This window comes from Suncus etruscus, chromosome 4, assembly GCF_024139225.1.
Source record: "Suncus etruscus isolate mSunEtr1 chromosome 4, mSunEtr1.pri.cur, whole genome shotgun sequence".
NCBI lineage: Eukaryota > Metazoa > Chordata > Mammalia > Eulipotyphla > Soricidae > Suncus > Suncus etruscus.
In genome coordinates, this window is record NC_064851.1 from 27,755,218 (window position 1) to 27,776,923 (window position 21,706).

General features: G+C 36.5%; 1 protein-coding gene across 1 annotated transcript; it reads left to right on the forward strand.

Moving 5' to 3' along the window:
* The first annotated feature begins 41 nt into the window (after positions 1-41).
* On the forward strand, positions 42-20,536 carry TYW3 (tRNA-yW synthesizing protein 3 homolog). Its single transcript, XM_049772542.1, has 6 exons — positions 42-277; positions 3,763-3,843; positions 5,753-5,851; positions 6,104-6,175; positions 10,424-10,557; positions 20,299-20,536. The coding sequence occupies exons 1-6, from the start codon at positions 104-106 to the stop codon at positions 20,534-20,536; spliced, it is 798 nt and encodes a 265-aa protein (XP_049628499.1). The 5' UTR covers positions 42-103.
* Positions 20,537-21,706: the final 1,170 nt, after the last annotated feature.

Genomic DNA, 21,706 nt, shown 5'->3' on the forward strand with positions numbered 1-21,706 from the left:
AACATCGCGGAATTTTGGCCTTTCTCGGCCACCGTTCGCTCCAATATGGCGGCCCCCACGGAGCAACTTTTGTGAAAGCCCGACCCCTTTTTATCCTCATGGCATGGATCACAAGGCTGAATTCAAGAGGTGGAAGACACAGTGTTTGGGCAAAGCGGACCTCAGCCGAAAGGGCAGTTTGGACGAGGATGTGGTCGAGCTCGTGCAACTCCTAAACGAGCAAGAACGATTTTTCACCACTAGTTCCTGCTCAGGCCGCATCGTGCTCCTAGATGGGGTGAGGACCCTTTCGTAGATGGCGTCGGAATGGAACCCTGAAGGGGGGGATCAGCAGCATCAGGAGCCGGGAGCCCACCCAGTCTGGCCCCATCCCAGTCTCTCTCGGTCCTTCTGGTGGTATAGGTTTCTTTTGAGTTGATTTGCTTAAAGGAGGGACAGGCAGGGGTAGGTGGCTGTGCTCAGGGCTTCCTCCCGGCTCTCAGCTCAGGGATCATCTCCTGTCCGGGCTATGATTTCCAAAATGTTGATCCCCTGCGGATCACATAAACAAATTCCAATATTGTAGGTTTTGAATGGGGTCTGATAGTCTTTGTTTCTAACAATCCCCCGCCATGTGGAAAGTGTGGGTCTGAGAATGATATTGATTTGCAAGGGTTAAGTAATTTCATTTCCTAAATGTGCCACTGATTAACTTCTTAACCTGCGAGACTGGTATTTTCTTACCCCGATCTACCAATCAATCCTTTTTCTACTTGAACTTAGTTTAGGAATCCATTACTGCCTTCTATTGGCCTTCTCCATTATTACAACTCTGGTAACATGCTAAATTAGTACATAATGTGAACCTATGTATGGCCAAGCTCTTAAGTTTGGGGGCAATGTGGCCTACACTCGAGAAATATTTATAGACTTTATGGGGTTTGTAACTTTAGGAAAGTTATGCAAGGTAAGCCCCATTCCGCTCTATTCTTCAGGCGAGGAGAACATGGAATATTGGCCTCAAATTTTTAGTGCAGAAAATAGACAGAACTTTTAACATCGTGCCTGGTCCATATTAGGGATACTGTTAAGAATTAGCAGTCTATTGCATTTATTGTTGATTTTAATATTTTAATGCAGAGGTAAAGAATATGCTTATAGGTTTATTCTTCAAACAATTTCATGATTGTTTACTCCAACTTTAGCCGTGCCTGCGCATTTTTATATTGTTTCATTCCTTCCTGAGTACTGACTGACTGCTGAGCAACTGATCCTCGCGCACTCATGCAGTTAACTACTACTGCCCTGTCTCACCTGAATATCTTATTGTACACCTCTGTTATCACTGTTAATTGCAGTAATTTTCAAGCAAGTGCCTGAACTATCAGCCTTTACTCCCAACCCATGATACACATTTTTAACATACCTTTTTGAAGTTCAGCTCTATGCATATCATTTACTTATGCTGAAATCTTTTAGTACACTGTTTTCAACATCAGAAAATAGTAAACTTCTTGTATTTTGCTTTCAATCCTATCTGCCATTACTTCTCTTTATCTTTATTTACTGTTTAAACTTGTTTTCACACATGACATTTAGCTCCCTTTGCTTCCACTCATTTTTATTTTTCTTAGATCTGTGTGTCTGGTACTTCTCCCCAAAATCACCTCTCCCTCTTGAACACAGATGGTACACATTCTCTTGGAAATAATGACTGCTTCTTCTGAAATGTCTTGGGATTTATCCTGGACTTTTTATTTGATCAGTTGTCTACCTTTGTATATTCTTATTTCTTAGTAATTACTTTAATCACCGTGGTGATTAAATTATTAATATAATATATAATATATAATATAATATAATATAATAATAATAAAATATTAATATTAAATTATTCATGATTGAATTTTAGTCAAACAATGTACACCTCCCTACACAAGTGTCCCTAATACCTTTTTTTTTTTTTTTTTTTTGGTTGTTCAGTCCACACCCATTTGATGCACAGGGTTTACTCCTGGCTAAGTGCTCAGAAATTGCCCCTGGCTTGGGGGGACCATATGGGACGCCAGGAGATTGAACCGTTGTCCTACCTTAGCTAGCACTTGCAAGGCAGACACCTTACCTCTAGTGCCACCGGGCTGGCCCCGTGTCCCCTATATCTTAAAGCCTCCTTTCCCCTCCTGTTCAAATGCAGGCAGTCATTTCACCATCACCTCTCTCTCTCTCTCTCTGGCTCTTGCTCTTTCTTGCTTTTGCTTTCTCTCCTCCACACACACACACACTCTTTCTTTCCCCTTTGACACTGCAGTTTGCACTGTTGTTAATGTAGGGGTACCAAGTATATCACTTTAGCCCCTTTCAGCACCCAGATTTTGCCCAGAGTGATCGTTTCAACTATCATTGTCACAGTGGAACATTCACTACCCTAACTGTGGCAAGCTTCCTACCATCATGTCCTCCTGATCCTCATCTCTATTGTTTCTGGATATTATTACCATACTATCTTTCTTGTAGTCCAAAATTGAATGAGATTATTCTATGTATATTCCTCTCCCTCTAACTCATTTCACTCACCATAATAACCTCCGTATCACCCACAATAAGCAAATTTCTGACTTCACTTTTCCTAAAATCTGTAGTATCCCATTGTGTAGATGTACCACAGATTCTTTAGCCATTCCTCAATTTTGAGACACTTGGATTGTTACCAGATTCTGAATATTGTAAATAGTGCTGCAACAAAAATAGGAATGCAGAGGACTTTACTACGTGGTGTTTTAGGGTTCCTAAAGTATATCCTTAGGAGTAATCTTGCTGGATCAAATGGAAACTCAATTTCTAGTTTTTTGAGGATTATCTTTATTGTTTTTTAAAAAGACTAGATCAGTCAATATTCCCACCAGCAATGAATGAGAGTTTCTTTCTCCACACACCCAGCACTTATTGTTCTTGTTCTTTGTGATGTGTGCTAGTCTCTGTGGCATGAGATGATATCTCATTGTTTTCATTTGCATTTCCCTGGTGGTTAGTGATATGGAGCATTTTTTCATGTGCCTTTTGACCATCTGTATCTTTTAGGAAATGTCTGTTTATTTCTTTTTCCCATTTTTGGGTGAGGTTTTTTATTTTAAATTCCATTTCAAGAAGGATTTGGAGCAAAAACCTAAAGCAATACAAGAAAAAAATTAAAATAGGAAAATCTGAAAAAGTGGATTGTAGTAGAATGAAGCAGATATATGTAAGATGAAACCACAGGCCTATTTGGTTTCTCAAAATTGCCATTAGATTATATAAATTTGCTAAAAATGGACTTTACTTTTTGGTTCTAAGATTAAGAACAGCCAGCCCCAAATCAGATACATAGATTATTGAGTTCTCTCATTAAATTGGACAAATTTATCTTTTAGGACAAGCAGAGATCTTGGATCCAATACCAGATAATAACATTTCCTATGGATTTACATAAATAGCTACTTCCTTAAAAATACCGAGATATACAAATGTTGTGTGTTTCTACATGAACTCTCCAGTATCTTGGAGAGTAGAAACTATTTGCAAAGTACCTATGAGAACTTTGCATAGAAACACTTTTTTTGGATAATAAGCAGCAAATTGATGGGCAATTAAATTAAAATTTTGATTTTTCAAATTGTTTTGACATCATGACTGGTAGTCTTTGGGAAACTGTTTAGTGTTGGGACCTGAGTTTTGTGTTTGAAATACTTGTTTTCTCTAGTCATTTAAATGTTTTATGATATATTGTTACTTTACTTGTTATTTTAGGGTGCAAATGGTTTTGAGAATCAGAAACAGAACTGTTGCTGGCTACTCGTTACACACAAACCATGTGTAAAAGATAATGTGGTAAGTTTTATCTATAACTTTAGAAATAAACATTTACTTCATGGTCACTTTAAATACAATGAGGAGAAGAGAAAATATAGTGATTTTTGTGCAAAATTGCAAGACTGAAGTTATAAAACCTAAAGAATGTTTATTCTAGATTGTTTGGAGTCATAAAAAATAGAAGTATATGTATGTAAGGATTAGAACTACTCAATGAAAAACGTCTTGGACACAGCTAAAAATTCACGTAGGATGAACACATGTTGAATTTCGGTTCTGCCATTTGAGGATTCTGTAAGTTGGAGCAATGAGTGAGGACATAGAGAATAACACTATATATTACAAATGTACTGTTATACATATTCATTATTTATCTGGATTGATTATTTAAAAACTTTCTGTTTGTATTGAATTACTAAATTTCCAAAGTTAAATGTTTTGGTGTATTTATTAAGTTGCTATTAGTCATGCACTTTATATTCCTGGTAAATTTAGAGACTCAATGCTAAGTGTCTAAGGCCAAAAAAAAAGGTAATTGAGTTAACTGGCAGAGACATGAGTAGAATTGGAGTTGGGCATTTTACATTAGGTGCTTAAGTGTCTTCACAATGTTTATTTTATCTCTGTCTTTGATTACTGATTCTCTCAGCATACTTGCCCTTAATTGTCTTCTGTAACAAATGATCCTTGTATTAGACAAGGTAGCTGTCAGCAGTCTCAACAGAAAAAAAATGTCTTTTTTTCCCATAATGTCCTGTGCCATTCCTAAAGAATGGATGAGTCATTATGCTTGTGCAACTGAGACCAATTATTTTTGCCAGTGGAATGAATAATAGGCATGAAGAGACCTACCTAGACAGTTGGCATCTCTTACACTATGATAGTAGGTGGGATTGATGAATGGCAGAGTAACAGTTAAGAATCTCAGCAGAATCATAAAGTATGAAAGAAGGATTCTTAGAAATAATTCTCTGGGGCTGGCGAGGTGGTGCTAGAAGTAAGGTGTCTGCCTTGTAAGCGCTAGCCAAGGAAGGACCATGGTTCGATCCCCCGGTGTCCCACATGGTCCCCCCAAGCCAGGGGCATTTTCTGAGTGCTTAGCCAGGAGTAACCCCTGAGCATCAAATGGGTGTGGCCCGAAAAACCAAAAAAAAAAAAGAAATCTCTTGTATAAATTCTTACTAAGATATAACATAGGTGCCTCAAAAATTTAACAATAAAGAATTTCAATAGGCTTTCTAGTAATGTCTTTATGTCAATATTCCTTAATAAGAAATCAATTGTGGAATTTTAATGGTAGATTACTTTCTTAGAAGGATGTTTAGAAAAGTGTTTGCAGGGGCCGGGAAGGTGGCGCTAGAGGTAAGGTGTCTGCCTTACAAGCGCTAGCCAAGGAACGGACCGTGGTTCGATCCCCCGGCGTCCCATATGGTCCCCCCAAGTCAGGGGCGATTTCTGAGCACATAGCCAGGGGTAACCCCTGAGCGTCAAACGGGTGTGGCCCAAAAACCAAAAAAAAAAAGAAAAGTGTTTGCAGAAAATAAGAAATTTGGTCTTGTAACATAAATAAGCAGGGTCAGAGAGAGAATCAAGGATGCTGGTCCATGCTTTGTTTTTAGGAGACCTGGGTTGGATTCCAGGCTCTGCATGATTTCCTCCTCCCCACTCTATTTCACCCCACCCCTGAAGAACAACCAGGATCTACTAGATCATCACACCCCAGCCCAGAGCACTCAGTGTGGTACCAATAATTTTAAAATAAATGGGCTTTTGGAGGATGGAAGAACAGACAGTGGGTAATTATTGTGAAAATAGTCTGTTACTATAAGTCTGAAAGTTTCTGGGGGGAAACTGAAGTTCATTAGGCAATAATTTCACCAAAGAGCACTGCCATAGGTTCGTTTCTGATACTTTTTCATTTATTTAGATTGAAGCACTGAAGAAAGTGAGCGGGGATGCCATTTTGAAATTTGAACCATTTGTTCTTCATGTGCAGTGTCAAGAGTTGCAGGATGCTCAGATTCTGGTAAACCTTTATCAGTGAATTTATAGACATGTGGGTGAACTTAATTTTAAGCTTGAATTCTACAAAATGGATGCAATAGTAGTTTAATCACTCATAATTATTTATTCACAATTATTTTTATTTATTTATAGATTTGTATATATGTTATATATGTTTATGTATGGGTTTTGTATGTTTCTGCACTTCGTAGAGCTAATTTGTAGAGTTCACATGATTAGATTATCAGAATTTAACACATATATTTTCTTACAGCATACTGTGGCAATAGATTCTGGTTTCAAGAATTCTGGCATAACAGTGGGAAAGAGAGGGAAGATTATATTGGTAAGATATGTTTCAGAATAAAAGCAATTTTTTGTACATGAAATATTCCAGATGATAGAATAGACTTCTAATTAGATTCCTGCCTTTAAAAGTCTCTTGAAATTCTTCAGTAGGCTTGGCAAGTAGATAAGCAGTAGATTATTTGCCCTCTGTGTATGAGGACCTGGGACAGAAAGTAAATGTATATATAAACAAACATCTTCCATGACTTATTATTCTTTCCTATAAGGAAGAAGTTCTAAATTGTTAAATTTTCACTTGTGGTCTTATCTTACAGTATTCTTCCTTCTCATCCTAAATAGTCAATACCATTTAAGAAGTAGGATGATAATGTAGTAGAAAGATTACATTGTCTAAAGTACCTACATTATATGAATTTGGGCCAAAATGTCTTTATTCTTTTTTTGGGGGGGGGGGGGGCAGATTCAGCGGCATTCAGGTTACTCTTGGCCCTGCACTCAGAAATTGCTTTTGGTAGGCTCAGGGGACCATATGGGATGCTGGAGATCAAACCCATCTTGGTCCCAGGTCAGCCACATTCAAGACAAATGTCCTACCACTGTGCCATTGCTCCAACTGCTGTTCTTAGTCTTATAGGGTCTGAATTAGCCATATAGATTTGTGGACCAGCAAACTACACTAGGGCCAAGTTCAACCCATTAAGGAGCTAGATCCCACTGCACCTATTTGATGGATTATTGTCTGAGACCGCTTTGTGCTACAATAACAATTTTGAGTGGGTACAGATAACAAAACTGAAATACATACTATTTGCAGTTTTTTTTAATTTTTTATTTATTTTTAATTATGAGAACAAAGATGCACAGAAAGAGGACAAGGTAAAGTTACAGTGGAAGGACAATCACCCATAAACAGAATTCTCAGAAGTCCCCTTGCTGATATCTTAACTTTGAACTTTCAGCCAAAGAACTTTAAGATAAATAAAACAGAACCCATGTACAATAACTTTATCCCTCAAGTCCCCAGATTGTAATATATTATAATATTTCTTAACAGTACACAAAGCAATCTAAAGCCATAAAACTTATGTAACTCCTTGAACATAAAAGGCATAGTATTTTTTTACATTTCCATGCAAATTGCATATTGATTTAAGTTAACCTCAAAAGTTTAAGTGGGTTTTTTTTTTTTTTTAGGATTAGAGTCAAAGGAGCACAGTAAAAACGGTGTTAGAGTGGCAATTACTGTTTGCATAGGCCCACCAAAATATGAGGGACATGGAAAGGAAAAACCTTGGCCTTAATATAAGGAGACCCTACCCCTGAAGGTTCCTGGCATAAGACCAACTCTAGACTCCTGGAAAGCTAGTTTGTCCAATTCAAGACATTGTCTGTAGTGCCAACACACTTTTATTTTTCACACAGTCTTTGTTGTTGGTATCATGTTTCTGTATTAAAAATCCTGGAATCTGCATATTCTACATTGAAGTCAGGATGTGGAGTGTCCTCTTGTTTCACCTCACAATTAAAGGGCAATGCAGAGAGTCCTGTCCTGTAAGCAGGTCGTTGTTAAGTCTTCTCAGTTAAGGGAAGTCTCTTTTGAGCAGGTCGATGTCAGAACAGCGGTAGTGTCTTCCCTGGAAGAGGATTGCTTCCAGGTGATGTCTATAGACAAACTTGGATATTTCATGGATGGCTTCCCTGGTTCAGGGGTGAATGGAGAATAACCATTCTTTTGAGGCCTGTGCCAGGTCATTATGTCAATGTTCAGGGTGTAAGGTCCCGTTGCACTACAAGATTTGTGTGTTCCAATCTCTATTAGATAAGATCTTATTTGCATGTATGGTATTTTCCCACTTTAATGTACCTATGCAAACAAGGAACAATGCCACATGGCGTTATCAGCGCAGATGGGGGCCATAAGAACAAATCCAACAATCCCCATGACATGGTTCATTCAAAAAGTTCATTAAACTGGGGGACTCTTTCACCAAAATTCCTTATTGAACGCTCATAAAGAGAAGATAAAAAGTGGTTAGAATCGTCACTGTATAAGAGAATCTTTAGTAAGACTTATAGCTATCAGAGAAAAAACACATAAAATATTCAAAAGACATACGTGTCCATTTTATGTCTTTTGAAATAGTTGGGGTTAGTTAGATCCAATGCTCAGCTTTGGTGCAGTACTGAAGTTAAAAAGAGTAATATGGGTTACTGATGGTTGGGGTGGGGAGAGTTAAGGAGTAAAAATGAGCTTTCTGGGGTGTGCAAAAGGGCAGAAAACAAAATGGACATTCTGCATATGCAAAACATAACTTAAGGATAGGGAATACTCTTAATATGTATTGTGCGCAGGGGCCCCCACGCAGTTTTGAACATATATACTGGTAAGAAATTGGAAATGACAACCTTAGTGCAACCGAGCAAATCTCAGCACACCCAAGTTAGGACCCACCATTTCTGTAGAGAGCCGGAACCAGGGTCTACCCGCCCTCCACCCTGTGCCCTTCTCACCCTAGTGCTGGGGAAGGGCAGAGAAAGCTTGGGACCCCATCCAGGAGGGATCACCCGACCCCACCTTGTCTGGCCGCCTGGGCTAGCACCCAGAGAGGGCCTGGAGGCTGGGGCAGAAGAGGGGACGGCTGGAGGCCTATCAAGGCTCTCAGCACACCCAAGTTAGGGAGAAGGCCTTTGACATGGGGTGTCTCTCAAACCTCATGCCAGCTAGAGCTAGCCTCCAGATCAAGAAAGGATTCCGTCTACTATTTACTTTTTTATCAAAAAATACTTGCTGCCTTCTGGACTAGATCAGCATGTCTTATTCCAGAGCCACTGTCTCCCCAGGGCTTCGGGATATTCCAAACAGTCGACAGGTATAAATAGTGTAAATAGAGGGTCACAGCATGAAATTAAAAGCCCAAATAATAGGATAGGAGACATAGATAGGAGAGTTGGAAGGAGGCTAAATTTAATAAAGGTTTGGGGCCAGAGCAATAGCACAGTGAGTAGAGCATTTGCCTTGCACGCAGCCAACCTGGGTTCAATCCCCACGTCCCATATGGTCCCCTGAGCCTACCAGGAATGATTTCTGAGTGAAGAACCAGAAGCAACCCCTGAGTTCAGCCAGCTGTGATCCAGAATCAAACAAATAAACAAAAAGGGGTTGATAAACATTGGACTTGATAACCTTCAAAAAATCTGGTAGTTTGAGCAAAAACATACATTCTTAACTTCCATTCCTTTGTCTTCCATGCTGTTAGTGACAAGTCCTATAACTTCTGCCTCTGATTTTTCACATATGACATCACCTCTCCTCTGTACCTTCTTGAACTCTTATTTTCCCTTACCTCTGTCTTCTCGATTGTCTTCTGACCCATCATTCTGCTCTCCATCTTAGTTAGTCACTCCAGTCAATACTGCATAATTCTCCAGTAAAAATAGTTAGGGTTTCCAGATATTTTTCCTGATACTTATGAATTATGTCCATTTCTCACTAGTGTACTGATTGCCCCATCTATACGAAAATGCAAATGTGTTTCTTCTGTTGAAGCACTTTTGTTGTAAAGTAATTCTGTATTCACCTATGTATTTCCTGTTATAAAGTGTTAATTTATGATAGCAGAACCGATATTATATTTATCCTTTTTTTCTACATTTGAAGCCTAAAACATTAAAGAAGGTATTCAGGGTTTACTCCTACTTCTTCACTTATGAATCACTCCTTGAAGATTCAGGGAACCATATGAAATGATGGGGATTGAACCCAGATCTACTGCATGCAAGGCAAATATTTTTTCTACTGTAATCTGGCCCCAAAGGAGTCATTTTTTGAGATAGAAGATACATATTTATTTTCTAAACTATGCTGCTCAAGCTAAGCTAATAGCTCCATGCTGTCCACTTCATTTTTATTTTTCCTTAAAGCTTTTGTTGAGGTTCCTTTTAGTTCTTCTCTTTAAAAAGTATATTAGAGTTTTCTAAGCTTTAGTGAGATTGAAACTGTTAAAGTTATTGGATTCTTTGATATTATCTACCTCTCTGAAAGATAAAGTCTAAAAATCCTTTCTTTAAGAAATGACTTTATAGAGTGGGAAAAATCTAATCTTCTTTGATGCAGCTGTGTTTAGCTAAATTATATCAAAGTCCAAATTTTAAAGTTTTGGCAGAATTAAAATGTTTAAACACAGCCTTGACTGGGACTTTCCCTTAGTTATTTTCAGTGTTTTCATAGTATATAAATATTATATAGTATTTTAATCTTTATACCTAAATTGTTTGTTCCTTATAGGCTGTCCGGAGTACACATGGCTTAGAAGTTCCATTAAGCCAAAAGGGAAAACTGTTGGTGTCTGAGGACTATATTGACTTCGTGTTAAATATAGCAAACCAGAAAATGGAGGAAAATAGGAAGAGAATTGAAAGGTATACTGATTGTATATTTCCACATTATTCTGCTATGATTTGGTCATTTTCAATATGTATTTCTGTGTGTGTGTGTATATATATCCATTTTCTGTTTATACTTCCAATTGTTTTTTAACTTGTAGCCTCATCCTCGTCTCCTAAAAAAGATAGTCAATAGTATATAGAGTTGGACTATGGAAATAGCTTGAAGGGGGTGCTATAAACATGAACCAAAATTCAGACCCCAGCATGTATCCCTAACCCTGCAGACTGTGGCCTTGGTGGCCCCATGCTAAGCTATACTGGACATGGGATGGACTATAGGAGGAGGCTTCATAGTGGCACCCATAATTTCCAGCCACAGACATTAATAGGATAGTATGTAAGTATCCAAATAAGAAAGACCATAGTGACAAGGACCATAGATGATTAAATTTAAGGCTTCTAGGAAAGTACAAAGCCCTGGGTGTGTTCTACTAGAAATGTTCTATTGGCAAGAACATCTTAACCTAATGGAGTTTTAGTCTCTTTTTTACTTTTGGCTGTTTAGTACCCCACTCTTATCACAGATTAGATCTAGAATTGCCGTAATTGACCAAATAAGAACACAGGTTTATAATTCTCTTACTATTTTTTTCTTTAATTTTTATTATATCATAGTGATTGACTAAATTTTTCATAATAACAGTTGTTTCAAGATTAAATATTTAAACACCAATCCCACCATCAGTGTGATTTTCCCTTCACCATTGTCCCCAATCTCCCACCCTCCATCATAGCCTGCCTCCAGGTAGGCACAAACAAATTTACTTGATATTGCTTATAACAATACAAAGGCAAATAGAATTATAAAAATTAGATCAATACATGGGGCCAGAGCAGTAGCACAGCAGTAGGGTGTTTGCCTTGCACACAGCCAATCTAGGACAAACCTTGGTTCGATCCCCGGCATCCCATATGGTCTCCTGAGCCAGGAGTTATTTCTGAATGCATAGCCAGGAGTAATCCCTGAGCTATGAGTGTGGCCCAAAAAAGCAAAAAAAAGAACCTTAAATCAACACAGGTTAATTTGAAATTATTATTATATCTCACTATGTTGTTACTAAAGACCAGATCAAAGGATTTACTGGACTCTGCAGTTGGTGCTAGGCTGAAGTTGGTAGATTACTATGTAACTTTCCCATCAGATTTCCTGTGATATTACTGGGCTGATATTGTATAAGATATTAAGATGCCATGTGGCCTAATGTACAGGAATTACAGATCTAAAATAAATTTGGTAGCTTCGAAATTTAGTTGGAAGGTGTAGGCCCAGGGGGTGGCATTCAGCTATTGTAGTTCAAGCAGTAAGGAGTGCGTGTGCGTGCGTGTACACACACACACACACACACACACACACACACACACACACTTTTGACACACAAGTGCACACACTTTTGAGGTTTCAGCCAGGAGCAGTCTACCTGAGAAATATCAGTGGCCATTATTTTCCTTTGGAGCTTGGTGGAGGAGCTGAGCTGTTTTTCTGCCAGGAAGTAGGTAGCTGTGTGTGGGTCCCCTGGTTTTTCTGCTGGTGAGATGGGTGTGGGAGAGGGTAGGGGACTTGGCACAATCCCATTTCACAAGGAAAAACCCAGAGTTTTCAGCCCTATAGTCTGATCTCACTGGAGAGGATTTAGCTGCTCATTTTATTTGATTTTATTTGCTGAGCTGGACTATGTTTCTGTGAGAAAATGGAGGGAGTGGTGTTTGACTGCTGTAGTTCGTACAGATGAAAACAGTTCCATTTATTTTCTTTTTTAACCTTGTTTTGAAGAAGAAAAAAAATTTTAATATAAAGAAAGAGCTGATAATGCTCTCTAATTTACTCTCAGCAAATGTACTCTTCTCTGAGTTTTTCAAGAAATGATGGCTACCTTGATATTATTTGTAATTTCCTTTTCCGTCTTTCACCTTTTTGGCCACCACATAGCCATATCAGTCACTGCCTCAATAAAGCCTGAATTTTTCACTCCCCTTCCTTACAACCTCTCTCTTCATCCACAATCATTGAAATGGCTTCATTGATGGATTTTATACTACAACTTTTGTAGTATGTTTTTGTTGAGCTTCTCTCATCAGAATTGTCTATAAAATATGAAAGAATATTATTATTTAACTTGCTTACCTAAAATTCAGTTATTCCAAAACTTTTCTGGAAGTACTTAAGCTCAGAAATGCCAAGAATAGAAGTGTAGCTTAATGTAAAATTTAGAGGACTTTTAGAAGTGAACTGAGGTCAAATTCAGGTTCCATCATAATTTAGCCAATTCTATTGGCTTAATTTCCTTAGCACTAATTTAGGTAAATGCCTCCTTTAAAGAATATTGTTGGTTTATTTTAGAGAGCATGTGTAATATGATGGTCCCTTGTAATATGACACCCAGCTATTAACCCAAAACAAAAGCAGTCCCCAATCTTTCTCTCTTTTTTTTAAACTTATCCCTTTAATATGTAACAATCCACCTGGTACTTTGTTTTGCCTTCCTTGGATCTTTCTCGCCAGGTGAATTGGGACTGGTTTAATAAACAAAGGTCAGTTTTTGCTTGCTGCGTGCAGAGACTACAAGGCAAGAAGCCGCTGACTCCATGACGCTCCTGACTGGCTTGTTTATTAATTCTTTGTCACTACCACCATCAGACCCATTCACCTTGGATTAGAAATACAGCTTGTGGGGGCCGGGAAGGTGGCACTAGAGGTAAGGTGTCTGCCTTGCAAGCGCTAGTGTAGGACGGACTGCAGTTCGATCCCCCAGTGTCCCATACGGTCCCCCCAAGCCAGGGGCAATTTCTGAGCCCATAGCCAGGAGTAACCCCTGAGCATCAAATGGGTGTGCCCCCCCTCAAAAAAAAAAAAAAAAAGAAAAGAAAAAAAGAAATACAGCAGCTTTGGTGTGATTTCACAACCTGGGATTTATTTTACAGTCCCTGTTCTGAGCAGACACCTCTTCTTCCTTCATAGACTTTTACTGAAAATACATTCATAATCAAGGTTGCTGTATAATTTGTACCTGTCTAGATACTTTTAAAATAACTTATTCTAGCTACCTTGAAAGAGCTTATTCTGTGAGACATTTAGGACATTAGGATTTCATTTTCTAGTAGAACCTTGGTCGAGAAAAAAAATAACATGGAAGTTGGGGTTGCCTGGCCATCTTAGAATGTTTTGAGCAAACCTTTTAAATAAAATGATATTGGTTAGCATCTGTACAGCACTCAGCCACTCAACCTGGGGGCAGACTCTGAGCTGTTTGTAGCCACTTATTGGGACTATTCAAAAAGTTTACTGCAGTTGTTGGTGTTATTCCAGGAGAATGTTTGCTAAAACATTGGAATAGCAAATCAGTTTTTCTGTTTCCTTACTTGAATTTCAACTAGATTATAAATATAGCTCAAGTTCAACTAACTATACACCTGGTGAAGTTAATTGAGCCACGTTCACCAACTGTAAAATCAAATTATACTTTAAATCCATAGAGTCAAAATTATGTTTTGAGAATTTAGTGTACATGTTGCTATCAGAAAAGCTATGCTCATCATAAAAAAATCAGGGAAAAATTAGAGAAGGGTAAAAAGTGTCTTAAGATACTGATTAGAAGATTACACGTGAATTCAGAAAGGGGGAACCAATTAGGGAGCGGCTTTTGGAACAGCTGTATGTTCAGCTAACTGCTGAGAAGAGTTACTCTTTTGATGTTGAAGAGAGAAAAAAAAAAGCTAGATCTGATGAGTTCTGCAATCAACTAAAATTGGTTTGTCATAAGACCAAAGCTTCACAATTCAGATACCTCGAAGAGAATTTTAAAAATAATTCATCTACATTTCAACAACAGGGAATAGCCTAAAAATGGGAATATCAAAGTTATGGTAAAAATTTTTTTAAAAAGATGCTCTTTTTTCTGAATAACATTTTCCAACCCTACTTCTTAGAGTGAATAGTATGATAAGTTCATGTAAAAATGATTATCAGCTAAAGAGGATGACATTATAGAAATATTTACCAATAAGATTTACCAATAAGATTATCTTTGTATCAATAAGATAAGGACTGATGTGGGTTGGATGAACTCATTAGTTAGCTATAAAAAATAATATTAACCACATATTTTTAGCTAACATAAAATATTAAATAAAATATAGAATAAAAGGTCAAAATATACACGTATATAAAATTGTGATGCAAATAAATTGAGAAATATTAAATGAATCAATTATTTCATTATTATTTTATTTTTGTAGTAAAACACATAACACAAAAATTTACCATTTTAGTCATTTTTATGCTTATATTTCAGTTGACATAAGACACATAAATTTTATTATATAACTCTCACCACCCTCTATTTCCAGAACCTTTCTATTTCCAGAACTTTTCATTAGCTCTGAGTTTGACAATTTTTGATATCTTATACAAATAGAATCATAGAATACCATCCCTTTAAGCTACACTTTTCATTTAGCATAGTAACATAATGGTTCAAATGTTATATTGGAATTTTATTTTTTAAGGAAATAATTTTCATAGTATACATATTCATATTTTATTTATGAAATGCCCATCTATCAGTGTAGATTGATCTTTTTACATAATGTAAGCAAGTACAATTAATATTAGTATGTCCTTAATCCATGTTTTTTGGCTTTTTTGGGTGTATATCTAGAAATAAAATTAATGGATCACAGGGTAATTTTGTGTTGTTTTATCGAAGCATCACCTGCTGATTGTTACAGAAACTGCATCATTTTATATTACTTTTTGTAGACAAAAGTTATTATTCTTGCTAACACTTGTCATCTTCTATTTTTAATTATTACCATTTTAAGGCTTTTTATGTGAGGTGATAATCTGGTTTTGATATGAAATATTTTTGTTTTTATTTTTGTTTTTTGGAGAGGGGACCACACTTGGCGGTGCTTAGGGGTGACTCCTGGCCTCTGCAGTCAGGAATAATCATGGTAGTACTCGGGGACCAGGGATCAAATCCAGATTGGCTGCATGCAAGGCAAACACCCTACCTGCTGTACTATCGCTACAGCCCCATTTTTCTTGATGATTAGTAAAAATATTTTTTTCTTGTACTTATTAGTAAGAATTTCTCTTACATCATTGTGCTGCTCTCTTTTCTGATCATTCTTCTTTATAAACTCCCTTATGGATTTTTCTGTCTGTTTGTTAAATACTCTCCAGGATTCTGTTCTTGTCCATGGTTTCAGTTACTTTCTTATGTACTGGTAGAGCTTCTAAATCTCTTCTATCTTGAACCCAAATAGTCATAACCATATAATCTAGTAATCTCTTGAGTATTTAATCATAATAACTCACTAGCCTTTTCCTAATATCTTAGTTATCCTAGTCTCCACCTCACTCACCACCATTTTCTTGGCTCAGATTCCTATTATCTTTTTCCAGTATCATTACAGTTTATGCCTCAGTGAACCATATTGAAATATATTATTATTTGCACATATCTTTTTTCTTTTTTCCACTACATCATGGTCAGAGTGAAAATAGCACTTCACTCCCAAACACTCCCAAATATATATATATATATATATATATATATGTTAAATTTTTTATATCCTAGTACCTTGTAAATTGTGTTGCTTGTCATAGAAACCCAATAACTGTTTACAGAATAACTGAAAAAAGTTAGAAATTAACATATTATATTGCATTCCCAAGACAATTTATCATTTCTCAGTGGTATGAGAACAGTGGTTAACATTTGCTAATTATAACTGACTTAACTTTTTAAAAAAAATAATATATTTTAATTTATTGAAAGAAATGCATCACATAGTTGATCATAATTTAAAAAAAATAATTTTTAAGGTTTCAGAGATATATAGGAATTTATCTAGAAGACAGAAGATAGCTCAGTTCAGCAATGAAGCAAGTGGGCTCTTGCTGCATGGTGCAAGTAAGAAAAAATAGGAGTGACTAAAAAATACAGGAGTGATATAGCAGGTTAGTACCTCCACATGACAGTAAATTAGAAACAGAATGGAGTTCATTCCATTTCTTGATCTCAAATTGCTAGTCACGGCCATTTAGAAAATGAAATGAGCAGCTAAAAGATGCATACATTCCTCTATGTACTTAAGACCAAGGAATAAATAGCAAAGTAAAAAAAAAAAAAAAAAAAAACACTTCATTTCTGATAAGCGTCTTCTTGGATATCATTTTTCCCCCCTCTTCTTGTCATTCCCATCCCATTACTTAGCCAGCTTCCACCCATCTTTGTAATTTAACCTAGGGCTGTTTTTCATGGAACATTTCAAGCCCTACCTTAAAGTACTTCCACTTAAAGTCTTTTCCACTTCACTTCATCTTCTCGTCTCTTTCTCCTGACATGTAACATGCTTCACAGACCTACATGTGAAGATCCTTTAAATCTGAGTAACTTTAGTGTAAAAGATTTTACCTCTTAACATCTGTTTTCAGCACCCGACACAGGTCCTGTCACATTCATGGGCTTCATTTTTTCATTTCTTAATTCAAATGCTCAATTTTATTCAGTTATAATCTAAGCACATAGATGAAAACCAGCCTTTGATATTTGTGAGCAGTGGGAAAATCTGGGAGGGGTATGGGATTACACCTAGGCTTCATTATTTTTTGGTTCCTCTTTTATAAGTCAAAGAGTTACCAGCTTTTTTATTGCAAATGGTCCCCAAGCTGACCTCAAAACCATGAATTCATTTTTCTAGGGCTGGCCTGGAAACTTTTCTTGTTGAGAATTAAATACAAGTTCCCTTTTGACATCATAATCTTGACAGCAGAGATAGAAGATCAAAGAGAATTTTATTTTCTTCTGAGTGGGATAAAAAGAGTTGCTTGAACATAATTATTTTTTGTACTACAAGTTCTTTTTGTTGCTTCTGAATGTGAGGAAAGTACACCTTGAGAATTGGGCTTTATATTGCCATAATAGTGTCATAAAGGAAGAACATATATTTGAAAGCAAATTTTTAATTTAAAAGGAAAAGAGCTTTTCAAGGACTTTTCAGAAGTTTTCTTTAAAGAATGAAAAAGTATTCCAAGTGTTTATTCTTGACTTTTAGTTTCAGAAGAGATGCTGTTCAATTTGACCAGTCAAAAGACATGATTTGGAATTCTCGATTGTTTACTTGAAAGTTAAAAGTAGCACCCTGTTCTTCTTTAATTTTTTAATGGAATTAACCATTTTATGTTGTTAATGCTGTGATTATGTGATTATAAAGATGTATTTGAGCTTACCTTCAGTCTCCTAGGAATTAAGTATAATTCAGTAAAAAAAAAAAAAAAAAAAAAAAGACTTGACTACCTACATCTAAGTATGGGGTGGGTTGAGGAATAATAAATGAAATTATTGTCAGATATAGCCTCATGGTCAGATAAGGGTGATTCACCCCAATTTGTGTCATGTCTAGATTTATGCTTTAGATAAAATGAGTCATTTTATTAAGTCATTCTAAATGGACAGTGTGGTTGACGAGAAGAGAGCCAGATGATGAAGTCATTCAGGGTAATGGATGGATGACCTGCTGAGAAAGATTAAGCCATGTATAGACATTGTCAAAAATGAAAAAGACTGAAAGAATATTGGTGGATGATGTGAGGGATAGAATTGACATATTTAGTGTGGGAAGTGTTGGTGATGTCATTGAATTCTGACCTCATCTTTCAACTCATAGGTTGGTGTAGTATGGAAAGAATGTACCCTCTCCACTGGAGAGGAAGGGATGGGCTGGTGATGTCTTTGGGGCAAGAAGAAGCATTCAGTTAAGTAAGGATAAGAAGTATATGTTAAATGAGAAACTGTTACCATAGGGAGCCCTACAACTAAAAACTATATGTCAAGCCTTTTGCTGTACTGCTCAATATTATAAATTAATGTAATCTTTGAAAGACTCTCGTTTGACTTATTTATTGAAAGAAAATATTTGTTAAGAACTTATTCTGTGCCGGTGGTATTGTGTAGAAAAGTGTTGCAGTGGGGAGTCTTTGAGTGCTGGAAATATGGGACAAAATGTGGAGTAGTCATATTAGGTGTGGGAATACCTCATCCCCTTCACAAAATTCTCAGGGATAGTATTGCAATGCAAAGGGTTTGCAAAAAATATATAGTAGGAAAGAACAGAATAGTTAATAAATATCTGCCAGTTGCAAAAACTTGCTAGACAAGTTTAGACTAGTAAGACTATATGGGGTCTTTTAGATGTAGGGACTACATGGACAAAAAATATAGAATGGGAAATGATCAGAAATGTATACTTTAAAGATAGCCTCTAAAGCTATGTAAAATTCCCCAGGCCCTTCATGTAACCGATTGAATGTTGATGTGCATACTAACTGTCCTTAATGTCTCTGCCAACAATGGCTTACCTGTGTCTGAGGTGTGGTAGGAGAGATCTCTGATGGCTATCCATTGCAAACCTAAAACTTACATAGTCTCTATAAGCATGGTGGAGGTATGGATTGTTTCCCCATTGTCATACTTGTAGTGTGGTGTTTTCTACATATAGTTCTGGAGTTTATTGAGTAGGAGAATTGCAAGGCCAGTAAAGCAAGGTCCTCTGACTCTGTGCCTCAGGGTGGACCTATGTTCTCTTGACTGGCAGTGGGTCCCACTTACAAGCAGGAGGCTGAGGTTTTTCCCAGGTTCTTTCCCTCTGGGTGGGACCATGCTCACATGGCTCAGTGAATCATGATTTTATTAATATTCTAGAGATGGGTAAAAAGATGTTTCAAAAACTACTACTAGAAAAATGTTTTTTAATAAACTGAAAAATAGTATTTATCAGAATCAAAATGTCTATACCCTTGAACCATAGAATTAACTTTTCTATCTAATCTAAGGAAATAGAAATAGATAACCTTTTTTTAATGTCTCATTGTATTTAGGAAATTTGTAATAGAAAGTAAGGATACTCGAGAATCTAGATAATGCTGTATTTCCACTAAAAATTATTTTTTAGTTCATTTGATGATAGGTGAATGTCTTCAATAAATAATAACTTAAGATTTATAGAGCTATATATGTAATATCACAGTTATGTAAATGATAGGTATGTATATATGTGTATTTAAATAAATTAGTTCTTGTTTGATACATAAACTGGAAAGATAAAAATATTGAGTGTTTACTTTTAGCTGTATGTAGAAATGTTTATAATTTTACATTTTCTTAAATTAGCCCGTGTGTAAGTTTTTAAAATATAAAGAAAAAACAATTTCTGTTCCTTTTAACGTTTTTTGGTTCTTGCATGTAGAATAGAAATTAACATAGGCTAGAGGTTGTCGTGATTGGGGCTAGAATGATAGAACAGGAGTTAAGGCATTTGCCTTTAATGGAAGAATTTTGGTTCAATCCCTAAAGCTGTAGGACCCTGCAGCACCACATCAGTGGGTCTTAGCATTATTGTCAAGATTCCTCAGGAGGGACCCCCATACACACACACCTCTTGAGCATGATGACTTGGGAAATTTAAAAAAAATGTTTATTTCAACCCATATTTTTAGCCTGTTTACTTAAAGAACTGAAAAGAAATTTCTTTCCCTAATTAAACTGTCCTAAGAGCACAAAGCTTATTATTATAATGAATAGATGAATGTTATATTTGAGGCATTTTGTATTTTAAAGTGAATGCAAACTTTCAAATTATATACATTACAAGTCCTGTGTACTTTTATCAACTTAATACTCAGTTGTAATAGTCCTGTTTATGTCATTACAGATTTTATACATGCCTACAAAATATTTTAAAAAGAGAAGCAAGTAGTAACTCTGAGCTCAAGGTGGAAAGCAAAGAGAAAAATAACTCATATGTGCATAAGAAGAAAAGAAAAGCAGGAAAAACACATGATAGATGTACTACTGAAGACAATGATGGTGAACTTAAAAATTATGATGCTATATTATCCCAGATGTTTATTAACCGTTGGTCTGAAAGTGTCTTAGAAGAATATCTCTAATAAGTATTATAAAGCTGCTCTTTATAAGAGTGTCGTAGTTGCTGAATATATTATTTCTTTATTAAAGTTAATTTTTTCTCTATATTTTAGGGAAACTTCTAAATATAGATGACTTTTTTCAAAATAACCATATAATATTTGCTCACTAAATACCATTGTACACACATCCATTGTAAAAATAAAATTATAGTTTTTAGTAACTCACTTTTTTTTTTAATTTCAATTTTTTTGTTTGTTTGTTTTGGTTTTTTTTTTGTTTTGTTTTTTGGGGCCACACCCGGCAGTGCTCAGGGGTCACTCCTGGCTGTCTGCTCAGAAATAGCTCCTGGCAGGCACGGGGGACCATATGGGACACCGGGATTCGAACCAACCACCTTTGGTCCTGGATTGGCTGCTTGCAAGGCAAACGCCGCTGTGCTATCTCTCTGGGCCCTAATTTCAATTTTTCTATAAAATAGGAGATAATAGAATGCCCATTCAGATATCCTTAACATCAGGATAAATATATTAACATTTTTATTACTAGCTTTGGAATCCTTAACATTTAAGTCAGGTTCTTGCTGCTAATAAGTTCAAACACAATCTTTCTGTTTTTTGGTTGTTTTTTTTTTCATTTAACCTTATGGATAAAACAATTAATAGACATTTTTGTTTTGTTTTGTTCTTTGGGCCACACCCTGTGGTGCTCAGGGGTTACTCCTGGCTCTGCACTCAGAAATTGCTCCTGGCTCAGGGGACCATATGAGATGCCAGGATCGAACTCACTTCTGTCCTGGGTCAGCTATGTACAAGGCAAATGCCCTACCACTGTGCTACCCTCTGACCCCTAGAGACATTTTGTCCAGGACAAAATACCCAAGTGCACTTTCCTCATTGTTTCTTACGCACTAGTGTTTGCCACTGGCAAAGTGTCCATGAAACAGATTTGCAAAGTATGGTGAGAAATCATAATTAAGTCATAAATCTTTTTTTTCTGAGGGTTTGTGGAGTACAAAAGTTTTATATCTCTTATTTTAGAGATTGGGGGAGTTTCAAGGTAATGATGATAGGATTGGTTTCTGGCCTTTCTTTGACTTGTAGATGGCTCCCAAGAATCTTAATAAAATAATGTACTGTGGAAAAATTTCAGGGAATTATAAGCCATGGGTTTGAGCTCATGACTGTGAAGCA

Excerpts from the sequence above, each read along its gene's own strand:
- TYW3 (XM_049772542.1), top strand. The coding sequence starts at position 104 with ATGGATCACAAGGCTGAATTCAAGAGGTGGAAGACACAGTGTTTGGGC. Across the intron at positions 278-3,762 it reads GCATCGTGCTCCTAGATGGG|GGTGCAAATGGTTTTGAGAA; the intron begins GTGAGGACCCTT and ends TTGTTATTTTAG. Across the intron at positions 5,852-6,103 it reads TGCAGGATGCTCAGATTCTG|CATACTGTGGCAATAGATTC; the intron begins GTAAACCTTTAT and ends ATTTTCTTACAG.